At 31.9% G+C, this 15,419-nt stretch overlaps 1 protein-coding gene across 9 annotated transcripts in view; it reads left to right on the forward strand.

Moving 5' to 3' along the window:
* LOC124364121 (triple functional domain protein) overlaps positions 1-15,419 on the forward strand; it is a 717,390-nt gene that overhangs the window by 684,244 nt on the left and 17,727 nt on the right. For 6 of the 9 annotated variants that reach the window (XM_046819384.1, XM_046819393.1, XM_046819330.1 and 3 more), the window contains 7 exons: positions 1,366-1,440; positions 2,310-2,575; positions 3,692-3,851; positions 6,975-7,202; positions 7,851-8,042; positions 9,393-9,643; positions 12,416-12,623. In XM_046819384.1, the coding sequence (XP_046675340.1) occupies positions 1,366-1,440; positions 2,310-2,575; positions 3,692-3,851; positions 6,975-7,202; positions 7,851-8,042; positions 9,393-9,643; positions 12,416-12,623 (1,380 nt within the window). The remainder of the gene's footprint in view (positions 1-1,365; positions 1,441-2,309; positions 2,576-3,691; positions 3,852-6,974; positions 7,203-7,850; positions 8,043-9,392; positions 9,644-12,415; positions 12,624-15,419) is intronic. The other 3 variants (XM_046819400.1, XM_046819348.1, XM_046819366.1) reach the window with 2 other exon arrangements.

The raw sequence follows: 15,419 nt of genomic DNA on the forward strand, positions 1-15,419 counted from the left end.
AAAGGATGTATGTTTTTAGAACAGATAATATTCTGATCTGGGTAGTGGGAGTGGGGCGAATGAAGTGACCATGTGTTCGGTAGAACATACCATTTTGTCTAGACATTGTTTAGTCGTCATCATGGAGTCGTGGAGTGTGCAACACCGTGTGTTTACTTACGACAGTTTTGTTCGTAATAATGAGAATATTGTTGCAGTTCAGAGCAAGTTTCGTCCTCATTTCAATCTTGCTAGAAATAACAGTGTACCCACTCGTAACACCATTTTACGTTGGGTTCAATCATTTCGTTCAGTAGGAACAGTAATGAATAAACGACCGCCAGGGGCTCATCGCACTGTACCCACTCCAGAAAATGTGGAAAGAGTTCGGCAAGCCATACTCCGTAGTCCTGGTCAATCTGCTAGGAGACATTCTTCTGAACTGAACATCAGTAATCGGTCAGTAAGGCGTATTTTACATAACGATCTAGGATGTCATCCCTATAAAATTGCCACTGTTCAACAATTGAATCCTGGCGATTATGTAAAGCGGCTAAATTTTGCTCAAGAAATGAAGGCCATACTTGACCAAAATGAAAACATAATTTTGTTTACGACAGATGAAGCACATTTTAATTTGAATGGTACCGTTTATCAGCAGAACTGTCATTATTGGTCAGATGAAAATCCAAAATTAATGCATGAGAGACCATTACACAGTCCCAAGATGACAGTTTGGTGTGCTGTGAGCAGTTGTTATTGGTCTATACTTTTTTGAAGACGACAACTGGACCTCTGTAACTGTAACCTCGGAACGTTATAGACAGATGTTCACTGAATTCTTCCTACTTGAACTAAGAAGAAAACATATTCCTATCCGGCAAGTATGGTTTCAGCAGGATGGGGCGACAGCTCACACAGCAAGAAATTCAATGGAAGCAATTTGGGCTGTTTTTCGTGGTCACATCATTTCTCGGTTTGGTGACATTAATTGGCCTCCTCGTTCCCCAGACCTGTCCATGTGCGACTACTTCTTGTGGGGTTTCCTCAAGTCACGTGTTTACCAGCATAAACCACGTACACTTCAAGAACTAAAGGAAGCAATTCGTGTGGAAGTCGAACAAATTGGCAGGGCAATGTTAGAAAGAGTAGAAGCCAACTTCCGAGAGCGGCTTGTAAAGTGCATCGCTGAAAACGGCCGTCACCTGTCAGATGTTGTTTTCAAACATTAATTTTCTAAAATGGTGATTGTGAATATTATTCTGTAAATAAATGTTTTTTTTTGACATATTGCTTTTTTGAAAACCGTTCATCCTTTCTGCCTCACCCTGTATAAGATATAAAATAATTGGTGAGAGTTAGGAACCGTATGCTATGCTGTTTCAGTCATCCAATCTTTCATTAGAGGGTGCCACGTCTGCAGATCTCGCAGAAATAGAACAAATCGTCAAAGAAAGAATGGTGAACTTAAATAATATAATCGTGCATGTTGGTTGTTTGTAGCCAATTTATTACTTATTCAGTTGTTTTCACTTTTTGTTTTGTTTTTATATAGTTTTGTTTTTATTTTGATTTGCACCTGAATGGAATGGAAACTAATTCAATGATTTTAATGAGTGTTATTATTGTTGATCCTTAGCTCTATTGTTTTGGTTCCTCTTCTTTTTTCTTTTAAAGTGTGTTTTTGTGTAAATTTGTCTGCTATTTAGTAAATTGTAACAAAATAGACTAAAAACTTAATTTATGTGCACTTTTAGATTCAAATGCAATTTGAAAATTACTTGCACTATAATTATAGTTAGCACATTCCTAACTATTGTAGCCTACATTATTGTTTTGAATTTTAAACGAATCTTCATTAAAACTATGAGAATGTAGTGTAATCTATTACACTACTAAATTTTTTTCACATTTGAATTGAAATTTTCTCTTAGCCAAATGGAAGGTTGGTTCAATTGGTGTATAAATATAGAAAACGCTATGAAGATTCAGAAAAATATTATATTTTATGAATTTAATTTATAGTACAAATCTGACGGTACTCTGATTTAGGAGTCTGAATAGGAGTTTTCTGAATTTTGATAGTAATAATCTGAACTTTCTCATATCAGATAAAGCACAACTGGATTAATGTGTTGTAAATAATCAGTGGTCAAGAAGGTACTAAAATGTTTAAAAAAAAACGCAGTTGCTAAAGATATCTAGTTGTGTCTTTTTATTTTTATAGATACAGTAAATAATTAACAGAATAATGAATAAATTGAGAGGCCAAGCACCTGTGATAGTATTTGTAGAGTATGGCTATTTATAATATTGATGTGTTATTGCAGGAGCAGCACAGTGAGAAGCAGTCGAAGCTGAGTGTGTCAGATGCGACAGAGTGTGAGGAGGATACTGCAATACAGAAACGGGAGTATGTGATACGTGAGCTGGTGGAGACGGAGCGAGACTATGTGCGAGACTTGCGGCTTGTTGCAGAAGGCTATATTGCACTCATGCGCGATCCTGACTGTGATGTTCCCATGCCTGAGACGCTGCAAGCGAGGTACAAGATGGTCTTCTGCAATCTCGAAGCTATCTACGAGTGGCATAGAGAGTAAGTGTCAGACATTCTCTCACCTGTTTTACCTAGCCTTATTTAAGTTATTGAAAGTTAATAGATAGTGTCACATCACACTCATATACAAAGTTCTGGAAAAGTTTAATAAAACTGAATTAAAGCATGTTGAAACATAACTTATGGATCTAAAACCCACCTTCCTTTCAAAGGTTTGTTATTGACTCATGTGGAATAAACGTATTCTTGCAAACAAAATAAAAACTGTTATTTTTAAGAGATAAGTTCATACACCAGTTCTATTTGTATTAAAGCTTTAAAATAGTAGTTACAAACATTTTTGAAAAATGTGTATACCAACAAAGAACAAATATAACAATAATTTAAAGTGTAATATGGAAAGTTAAAGTTATGTAAAAACTTTGTATTGTTATGTTTTTTTATATCTAGTTAGAGTTTAAGATGATGACTGTATAATTTTCAATAATCACACAATAGTACCTTATACAATTGAATTCAACTATATTAACTGTTGATTTTTCTAAACAAATTTGGTTTATGCAATCAACGGGTTGGTGAGAAATCCCTGTTGTCAAGGATCTTTGACAGTGAATCTATGCTAAATGTTTCATATCGGCTGTCATCTAATACAGACCAAAAACAACTAGATTCTTACAACAATTAAAATGAGTTAAAACAATTGTTGTGGTTATTGAGGTATCTCATAAGATTTCTGTACTGTCAAATTTAAAATGTATTAAAAAGCTATTACATTTTCTTTAATCTTAAACCTGATGCCACTATGAAATTTCGACCCTTTCTTAGCACTTTGCAAGCCTTTTTAAAAATCATCAAAGAGATATGTCTTGTCCAAATAATGTATTATAGTTGTTTTTTTGTCAGGAATTGTAAATTATAGCTTAATGTGAGAAATAATAAGTAATAATTGCAATTTTTCATGAGATAAATAAACAAAATCCATTAAATTTAGCAGAATAGCTCGAGAGTTTAACTAAAGCTATGTCAAAGGAAGTTATAAAAATGAATAAACAGTTTTAAAAAATCTTATCTTTAGATCCATTGTTCAACCGATATGAGAGGAAACTGCACATGTATGTGGTCTACTGTCAGAACTAATATATCAATATTTTACAGTTTCTTCCTGAAAGCACTGGAAAGATGTATCCAGCACCCAGAGGAGCTAGGTCCATTGTTCAAACGTTATGAGAGGAAACTGCACATGTATGTGGTCTACTGTCAAAACAAGCCTGTCTCGGAGTACATTGTCTCAGAATACATTGACACATATTTTGAGGTGAGTGTAACCGTACTCAAACCTAATTACTTAATTATTGAAAAATATTTATTTGATATTTTAAATAATCAACAATATAACTTATTACTTCCGAATAGTATAGTTTAGATTCAACTAACTTTAACCCTTTTAACCCCAGCCATTTTTCCATGGACTTGCCAGAAAGCCCATGGCGATAAGGGACCGTAGTGCAGAATTGAGGGAAAATGCATCTAGTTTTCTTATTTTTGAAGATAATTTTTAGGTTTTTGCTTTAAATTGTTCACAAATAAGTGTACTCTTAGATGTAATAGTTAAAAAGTACTTTTACAGAATGATTTGTTTTTTTTAGCGTATTTATACATAAAATTTTTTTTTATTTTTTTTATTTTTTATAGTTTGGACATACATAAACGGTAGAAAAAAAAATTGTAGCCCCTGAAAAATGAAGCAATTTTGTTGTACACATATTTCTTACTACACACACAAAATTTTAAGAACTTTCCTTGATAAATGCAGGAGATATATCCAATTAACTGTATTGCTGCATAAGCACTTCTTCATATATTTCCACATACACGTCAGTAGAAGTATACAGATATGTTTACTTGTTTTTGCACTTTTGAAATAATAACAATTGTAAAATAACACAAACTAATTGTAATGGTTTGTAAGACTAAAACTTGTTTAATTTTTCAAAAAAGTAAAAGAAATAATATTTACAATATATACATTTTATGGTACTTTGGGAATGGGGTCAGATTCCGTTATATGCCCCCAACGCTTAAACCTTTTTCAATGAACTTAGAACGTTATAAAACGATGTAGTTGAGTAACAGAACTAACATTCCATTAATCAACAAGCATTTCCAGGTATTGTGATCGGTATTTTTGTCGCTGTTATCTTACCTTTCTCGAGAATCCCGATTACGGCAGGCCGCGCGGCGGGACTCTGCAATCACTTATCTACTAGACCGCTCGACTTTGACCTCTGTCTGAGGATGGGGAGGGGTTTGCGATAAGACAATTCCTGTTTTATATTGACGAAATATTGTTCTACGCTAATCTAGTAATCAGTAGAAGCAAAATGTCAAATAACGATTCATGTATGGGTGTGTTTGGTATAATCCCAAAGTACCAGTGTTTATCAAAGTGTTTTCACTCACTGGTAACTTTTCTCTACGACGTTTACTCATGTTTTTTTACTAATAATACAATAAATCACACGAAAAACAACCGCTTTCAATCACGCAAACTAATTGAGGTTATAAGTCAGCATACAACAACAATGCAACTGAAGTCGTCTGACAACTGACATCGACAAATAAACTACGCTCAATGACGACGAAATACGATGCCAATTGGAAGGTTTATTGTTTTTGCATGTAGCCCGTTTCTTCACCGACTACTATACCGAAACTGATGGCATTTGAACATATTATTATCCAGCTACATTAAATTCTCGAGACGTCCGGTATATCGGACGTTGGGCATTTTAGCTAGACCACCTCTGTCCGACATATCGGACGCCGGGGCTAAAAGGGTTAACAGAAGATATATATTCTTTAACTCTGGATCTGTCAAACAACTAGTGACTAGTGGCTTAAAAATGTTTCCCAAATGTTAAGCAACTAGTTACTAGTCGTTTTTGCAGTCATGTTTTTAATTAAACTTTTGTTATCAAAAATCAAATTTAAGTAAGACAAATCATATATCAGAATAATTGGGGGTTTTCACAGTTTAATGTGATTATTGTTTATTGAATAATATTGTGTAATAATTACATACTTCTATTTTTTACCTAGAAAATTTTGTTCGGGATAAAGGTTGGCTACATCACTGCATTCAGAATTTATTTCTGAACAAGAGCATCAGTTTCAAACATCTGTTTATTATTCTTTGGTCTGAAGAAAGACATCCACTGGAAAAACACTTTTGCGGCATCTCTATACTGTCAAACGAATAGTTACACTAGTTATTTTAAATATTATTATAGAGTTGTGATTGTATCAAGTGACATCAATCTTTTCATCTTGAAATTTACCATCTAGTGGTATATAATAGTAAAAGTTTCAAAATATGATCACCGTATTGAAAATGTCTACAAATTTATTAATGTGAATATGTGCTATTTTGTAAAAACTTTAAAAAAATTGAATAGTTTGTGGGAAGTGGAATTTGTTTTGTATAAAAATCATTTTAGGAAATATTTTGTATATTACTTTCCTTTTTTCATTTGTAATGCCAACAAAATCCTAAATTAAAATACAAAAAAGACCAAACTGCAAATAAACATTTCTTGCAACATACTGAAAAAGAAAATGTGTAATAGTTTTTACCTTACTTTAATAATAAACATTCTGCATTGGTTTGAATGATGATTTGCACAACTAGCAAAATAGTGCCAGAGATTACAGGAATTTCAACAGCCAGATCCAGGGTTAATTAATATTCAGGAGATTCTTGGGAATTGACATTGTTTTTGTAATGGTGATGACACATCACTGGCGTGTTAAATGGATGTTATTAACATTAGCCTTGGGAAAGTTATAAATTATCTATTGTTAGATTAATGAGAATGAGAAGTTACATGATTACAGAAAAGTGGTGGTTTATCTAAACTCAGCAGTTAGAGAGGTTTTATGTGTTTCAAGGTCATTGAAGACATTTTTTTTGTTTTAAATATCCCATAAAGTCCATAAAGCAACTGTTGCACTCTGCTGTGTGCCTTACTCATTACCAAATGCAGATGTCCTCACTATTTTTCATTGTGATTGCACACTGTATTGGTGCTATGCAATATTTTCTAGTATCTCCCACATTCTGATCATGTCCATTTTCATGTTCTCTAGGTTTGTTATTGATAAAGGTACTGTCAGTCCTAGTTAGCTCAAACTATTAGGGCCTCTGCAACGTGATTAGAAGGGAAGAAAGAAAACTGGTTAAGTAAATATGGATAGGGTATCCAACAGCAAGGAGACCTTGTGAAAGACATAAGAAAATTAACAGGAGTGAGAAATTATAGTGTATACGAAGAGAAATGGAAGTGGATGGTTTGTGAACCCAAATTCCAATTTGGGTATCTACATCCATGGTAATCAGAGTAAGTAAGTAACATTATAATTGAATTTCATTTCCCTCCAGGAGCTGAGGCAGAAGCTCGGTCATAAGTTGCAGCTGTGTGACCTGCTCATCAAGCCTGTACAGCGGATCATGAAGTACCAGCTGCTGTTGAGGGATCTGTACAAGTATACAGAGCGAGCACATCTCACTGGAGAGATAGAGGCTTTACGCCAGGCCACCCACATCATGCAGGTGGTGCCCAAGATGGCCAACGATATGATGGACGTCGGCAGGCTGCAGGGTTTTGATGTGAGTTGAGACCTATAGACAGGTAGATTGCGCCAGCCTTAGAAAGTGCAATGATCCTATATTTATAAAGTATATCACTATTGTATTTACTGTTGAAAATATTAAACTCAATTATACTGTGTAGAGAGTAGTTTTTGGAACTAATGGTTTGGAACCTTTTAGTTTAATGTGACAATAATTTTGTGTATGTAAGCAGTATTAAAGAAAATAATACTAAAGATAATATTTGAAAAAATTTGAAGTATGAGAGTCCCAGTTAATTATTATAGATTTTATATTGATATAATATTCTTTACCAGTACTGAATTATTTCATAGAATTAAAACAAAACTCCCACCTTAGAGCATATCATATAGAACATTAAAAATAAATTGTACAGTGATAGACATTCAAGTACATTGATCTTATACAATGTGAGGGGATATTTAAAAGTTCATAGAACAGTTGTGCACTTAGTAGAGCTTATATAGAAAGTATGTCTACTGCATAATCAGTGTTGTAGAACTTATAAAAGCAGTTTTGTAGTTCCTTATTTATTGTGTCATACCAAGTGCTGCCGCAATACTATCTGGATAAAATAAAAATATACTCCAAAATAAATTTGTTGATAAGCTTCCAAATGTATTTTACACTAACCCACTGTTACAGGGAAAGATAACGGGTCAAGGGAAACTGTTACTTCACGGACCTTTGGTATGCTGTGAAGGTACGTCAGGAGTGAGCTTCAAGGGCAAAGAGCTGCAAGTGTTCCTGTTCGAACAAAACATCATATTTAGTGAAGCTTTGGGAAAAAAGACTCAGTTCACCAATCCTGCATATGTTTACAAAAACCATATTCAGGTTGGTATACAATTTGTTTATTGTATATTTTTTAAGAAGAGTGTGTTTTTAAATAATTAAAGCTATATATATATATATATATATATATATATATATATATATATATATATATACATATATACATATATCTTTGATGAAAGCGATATATATTATAAATTATAAGACCACCTACAAACGTTTAGAGTAATCTCCTGAAACAAAAGACCTTTTTAATATAAATTTAATTATTTTTATTAGAATACCAAATATGAAAAATGTATGACACAAAAAAGCAGTTTTGTAATTTCTTATTTGTTGTGTCATACCAAGTACTGCTGCAATACTATCTGGATAAAATAAAAATATAGTCCAAAATAGTTTTTTAATTAGTTCACCCATACTCTATTAAAAAAAGAGAAAGCAACCAAACTTTCAAGTACAAATGTCATCCATACAATAAACTACGCTATTGTGGAATATGTTACATGATGGAGTTGACAAACTGTTTTTAAAGCACTATTACCCAGAAAAAATATCCTATTGCAGAACAAATGACTTGTAACAGCGAAAACATAGTTTACAAATTATCACATCAATATTGCCCTGAGGACTACATTTGAGAAAAATCTGCTTCACTTAGACTAAGGATGAACATTCATCACTTGATGTTCAGCATCAACATTTACTTAGCCCCATGCCTGCACATGCCTTGAACACAAAATTTGAAAAATGTTTCTCTCTAATTGGTATCAAGAAACTGAGAAATATGATAATAAAGATTACAAACCGTTGTTAAAAAGATATGAACAGCCCAACATATTAGTTGTTCAAACAAAATCACCAGTAGAACTCAATCTTGGAAATAGCTACTGAATATTTATTTCCTCTTATTTTCTATATTTAGGAAAAGTTTCATATTTTATTTACTTGTTTAAATACCACATTGTACTGTTGTCTTTAATGTGTTTATAACCTTATTTATTCTTTTATTTGTTTTCATTTATACTATATACAGAATGATATATATATATATATATATATATATATATATATATATATATATATATATATATATATATATATATTAATTTTGCATTTAAGTTAATTAATTTTTTAACTGTGAAAATGCATTGTCTCATGTAGTTTTATATACTTGAATATTTAGATATTCTAAATCAATTATGCTCAACAAACTATGTTCATTTTAACTAATTTACATCAAATCAACAAATGCAAATCAACATTACTTTAGCTTTATTTATTTGTCAGTTTATTTTCTTGTAGTTCCTATATTTATTCAATCATGTTTTGTGCAACAGTACTCTGTTGAGGCAAACTAAATTAACATAAATAAGTATTTATCAATTCCAGGTGAACAAAATGAGTTTGGAGGAGAAGGTGGAAGGGAGGGAGGAAAAGGAAGGGGGAGGAGTGGACTTGTTCTGTGTGCGGAGTACAGACCCGCGTAAACCGTCCCTAGCGTATGTGTGTCAGGCGATGACGGGGGAGTCAAGAGCTGAATGGCTGCACAACCTGCGCTCAATCCTGCAGACACAGAGAGACTTCCTCAAGGCCATCCAGTCGCCTATTGCCTACCAGAAGGAGCTCACAAAGGATCCCTTGTAAGTGGTAACGTTGTCCGCTTACCGCTTAGCTTGTACCAGCGTGGTTCATTACAAAACTAACCTACAACTTTTTTAAGTTCTACTTGTACAAAACAAAAATATTAAAACCAATTTATTGTTAATCCTGGCTATTTTAAATAATTTTATTGGCATAATTTATGAAACTAATCATATAAAAAAGTTTAGTTATAGCTATTACCAACATAAACATTTTTGAGTTAAGATTTATTCATAACGATGAACCATGCCAAACACACGTCTAGTCATTCATCAACTTATTTAGAAGGTAGAAATTTAAAAAATAAGTTTTAACTTCTAACCACATAATGTAACTTGAAAGTGACCAAAATATTTTGATATAATGCACTAATTTATGGAGGTTGTTTGTTGGACATAGTATAGGTTGCCGTTGGGAACTTTTGTACAGTGGTTTTAATGTTTATTGTTTCATTTGTGTAGGTAATCAGTCCTTTTGTACAAATTTTGTTTATATTTGTAGATCTTACTGAAACTTGTACCATAATGCTGTATTTAATTATGTATAAGAATGTTAAGTGTAATATTATTTGTATTATTATTACATAACATTATGTGTTAGTATTGTAGATTTTTATTTTTATGAAATGTTTAGTCACAAATATATTTTTATTTTAGGGGAATTTATAAACTGAATTTACTGAACATAAAAGTAATAACTTTTATTACTGATCAATTTTTAATTTTTCCAATATATTTCTTCCTATATTACGTGTTTTTATATTTTAAAAACTAAGCAAACCTTTTATTAGACATTTAAAAGTTATTTTGCCTGGTGAATTTTCGTTAATACTCTTCAGCAATGTTTTTTTTTTAAATTTTATTTCATGTATTTGCTTATAATAATGTTTTTCCTCATGAAAAAAATACTGATATTACATTTATTATTGAAATAATTAGTATTCTTAACAAAATGTGGGTAACATATGCAAATAATTCAAACATCTTCAACACAATTTATAAGTTTTACAGTAAAGAACATTATTTACTAGTAACCAAAATTATTGTTTTAATTCAAGAACCATAATTTGTTTTTCATTTAATCCTAATTTTAATTTGATTGTGAGTATGTAATATGTTACTTTTTGGTAAAATAACAGCACTGCGATTTAAATTCTTCACTAGTTTTCTTGGAATGTAAAACTGAACTATATTCTGTAATTTATATATAATTGAAGAAACATAGGTCCAAATGTATTTGTAATCAATGAAGTTAATAGATAGACCTATCAAATTACTTTGGTTTTCATCATGATATGTGTAATAAAAGCATTAATTGTAAATTATGAGAACACTTACAGGTTTAATTTAATTTGTAACCACAGGTATTTTAAATCGATTTTATCTTATGTGCCAATTGTTTAAGGTAGAAAGCCTGATTTTGGGGCATAAATTAATTACTTTAGTTTACTTGAATAACTTGCAAACTTAATTCCTTACTTTTAAAATATGTAGTCAAATATTAAAACTATGTAAGTACTTCATAATGCAAAATAATTTAAATAAATTTTGGTTTCATTAAAGTATATAAGTTTTTGGTGATAAATAAAATACATATAACTACTTATTAGTGGTTAATCTGGAAGAGATATTGTATTCAGTGTAAGTATGGCCTGCCTCTGATCCAATTTGTTTAGGTTACTCGCTGAAAAACAAAATATATAATTTTTGAGCTTCTTACAATTTTTGAATTTGTACGATAATGTTGGATGTATCAAATAAACGGGTAACATTTTCAATAAATCTGTAAATAATATCAATATTGTGTAAGTAGGGATATATTGGTGAGTCCATGAATGAAATCAAGAATACACTATTAAGCAATCAATTCATCTAATGTAAAATATTACTCTTTTGAAGGGTTAAATAATTAATTGACCTCTCCCTTGATAGTTTTGGTTACACGCTGAACTACATGTTAAAGGGGAAGACTGGAATTGAGATTTCAAAACTTTCTTAGTTATATCCTGTTTTGAGATTCAATTTCCTACTCCAACAATTCGCTGTGTGTTTCTCTCTTCAAATGAGCCTAGATTGACTTTTTCAGTTGCAATCAGTGGTTGTGGTTACTGGGTTGTAATCTTTAATGTTCCTTTCAAGGAAAACGAAATTGTTGTGTGATTTTGCTGCCTTAAAATATGTACTTTTAGGGTATATTTTACTGAATGTTTAAAAAGAGGGCTTAACCAATAAGTTCATGAGGCTGATTGTTGTGACATTTTTCTTTAATATTACTCAGAATTCAAAAACTATAAAGTTCAAAATAGTATAAATATATTTTAATTATTTAAAATATTTGAAATTTTTGTAGTATATACAAAATATTTACAGGATTTGACGTCATTCATTGTTCATTTACTGAAGTTGTTTTACTTAATTAAGCATTAAAATTATAAAATGAAATTGGAATTTGTCTCTATAAAAGGAAAAGTTCAGTTCCAGCCTTCCACTGCAAGCTGCCCTATGTTACATAGTGTAAAGCATATGTTAATGTTTCGCTGTAGTAGCTCTCTGTAGAGTTTGCTTTAGTTTCTGCCATCGGCACACCGCTCCAGGGTTGTGTTCGTTTGCCAAGTGATAATATTGTAAATAGCTCTCTGTATGTTTGTAAATAAATAAATATGCTAAGAATTTTTCAATAAATGTTGTTTTACTGTCACCTTGTGTTTCCAACTACTGTTTTGTTTTGTTCTGTAACTATGCTGGAATGAGATGCAGTGTTTGTTTGTGCAGCGCTCAGAGTCCCCCCTTGCGTCCCCCAAGTCCGCCATTACACGAGGAGTGTCCGATGATTGTCAGTGAACCTCTCTCCGCTAAAATCAAACACCAAAGCAACTTTCTGGAAGGTTTCCGAAACACCCTGAGGCGGGCTAAGAGTGAAGCTCCCGAAGTAGAGGGTAGTGTGGGCCACGTGAGACGGTGGTCGGACGCGCACCCGCCGGTAAGGTCTCCTGACACTCGGCATGATACACGATGATGTCAACTCAGCCACCTAACGCTTCCGTAGTCAGTCGTTGGTCGAGTATCAGCTACCCTATTGTATTTTACACGTTGTCTAGTATTTTGCCATGGTAACTCTAATATTTACATAACAAATAGTATTTATTCCAGAAAATTTAATTTTAGTAATCAGCGTGTTATGTTATTTAGTAATCGTCTACTTGAAAAGCTTATTTTATAATTGAGCTTATAGATTTTTGTAGAAGAGCTATTTAAAAAAGCCGTTTTAGAAATTGTTTTCTTTATAGCAATTTAAAGGATATCATTGAGTCAAGTGTTGCAATGTTCAACATAGATTGGTGGCTGAGGATCGACAGTGGTGATGGCTAGATTGGATGACTAACCCGTAACACTGCATCTATGCCTTGAAAAACTTACCTCCTTGACTTAATCTCCTGTCTCTTTAATATTTATTAGTATCAAAACATTGTGGGGTTTTCAATATAATGAAATGAGTAAACTGTGAACATTGAAAAATTTCACAATTTGTAGTAAACCTTTCCTGAATGAAGTTCATAATGAGACTTGTCAACTAAAATAATTTTTCATCAGAAATCATTTTTAAAACGTTGATTTCGGGGTAGATCAAATAACAAGTTGGACATTGAAGTGACCATCATTTTGTTTTGGGTATGTGCAGATTTCACGCAATTTAAAGGTTTTCTATAAAAGGATATTTAACAATACCGTAAAAATACAACTAGTATATGATACAATCATCATAATCGTTAAAAAACTATAAAATATAAAAAATATTTTTGTGGTATAAATTTAAAAATTTATTATAGAATCAAAATGTAGTTTGTTACATATAAATCACATGATCAACACTGTATTGTACTTATCTTCCAGAGAAGAAAAATAATCAGTTGGAAAACAACTTAATTTTACGGATTTAATTATTTTTTGCTAATTATTTTCCTTCCCAAATATAAGAATATAATCATGTGTAAGTATCCGACTTCACCTGTATTGGCTCAATGCTAAGTACAAAATTTGCTATTTGAGGATTAATCCTTATTAAGGGTTATCAAATATACTTATTGTAAATGCCATAAAATCAACAGCTGTAAGGGTTTTCATAACAATAGAACAGTTTGGTACTTAAATATTTGTTTTTTACCTATGATCTTACCGATTTAAAGTGCACTAGATAATCCAAATTGATTTTCACATTCACCCTTATATGTGCCACCAATGGCAGACCTCAAAACGTCTTATGTACCAATTACCTCCAATATACAAAACTACAGTGGTAGTTTTTTGTAATTAGCAACGTGTTTTAAAATGGGTTATGATGTATATGAACAAATTTTTGAATATTTTCCTCACATACCAAGGAGTGCAAAGCGGAAAACATGTTTCTACGTACTGTAAAGAATGTAATAGTATCTAAGTGTCCTTTGTTTTAAATTTGCTAAGGACGATGGATGATTTGAAAGGATAGTCGAATGTCAGACATGTGCCATTGTTATATGTTACAAAAGAGTATAACATCTTTTAGTAACATATAACATTGGTACATGTCTGAAATCCTACTATCCTTTCATCTACAATATGTTTAGACTACTTAAACATTTTTCATTATTTTACGAAAAAACTTTGAATTTAGAATTTATGAGTATTAAGTACACTTGACATTTTTGAATTGAGAAAGAGTTTTGTTTTATTTAACTGCTTTAATACTCTATGTCTACCTTAAAGCTTCGACATGCCATCAGTGGAACACGTTGTATACGTATTACTTATACAGTGACGACAAAGTCACCTAATGCACTTCACAAAACTACGACTTAATTTTAAAATATGCGCATAAGGAAAGTGTGTACTACTGGTGCCTCGTGTTGGGATTTTGGGAAGTTCGGTGTGTGCACTACCTGTACTACAAGAAGGTCAAGTATTGATCTGTCCATTTTATCTTGGTGAATGTGTTTCAGTAAACAGTTACACAATGTCATTCAATTTAGTATTTAATAATTAGTAATCTCTTTTAAGCATCCACTATTCATTAATCCAATTTTCAAGACTTGTGTTTGATAAGAGTTAGATCAATTATTCCCAACAATTGTAAAAATAATGAGACAAGCCAGAAATTATCATAAAACATTCTCAGTCGTGCACAAGGCAATGTTTTTTCTGCATCAGTGAATCTTGAATGTACTTTTGTAGTCATTTAACACCACTGGATCAAGCACTTTATTATATGTACAGGAATTTTTCAACGTTGGAATTTTCTAAACATGAGACAAATTTAAAGGAGAAGTATGCCTTATTTTTGGAAATGATAAAAAATGTATTATTATTATTATTTCTTACTGCTGGTCTTTTTACATCTTGAAAATCCTGCTTTGTAGGAGCTGTTCTACCAGGACTATTTTTTGTTTGTACTATTACGAGGTATATCTTGATAGATTACATGCACATTCAGTTTGCTTGGATTTCATAAACAACAACTTTACATCAGCAGTTCATGTTTTATTTGTGAAATACCGTGCTGGCCTGCAATGTTTGTTTATATCTGTCTGCAAAAAAGTCCACAAAAGTTTGGTCTGAAATGGTTTTGTGATTTTTCTGTTGTTTTATGATAACAAACATGACGAGTATAATACATGTTTTAGGAAAATGGTTCGGTGCATTACTTATTAAGTATTAAAATACCTGAAAGTGAAACTGATTACTATTAGATTTAAAGAATAATATTTTTACAGTGGGTTGTTCGTCTCTTTCCTCCACTGTC

Source organism: Homalodisca vitripennis, chromosome 1, assembly GCF_021130785.1.
Source record: "Homalodisca vitripennis isolate AUS2020 chromosome 1, UT_GWSS_2.1, whole genome shotgun sequence".
In the NCBI taxonomy this organism is placed as follows: domain Eukaryota; kingdom Metazoa; phylum Arthropoda; class Insecta; order Hemiptera; family Cicadellidae; genus Homalodisca; species Homalodisca vitripennis.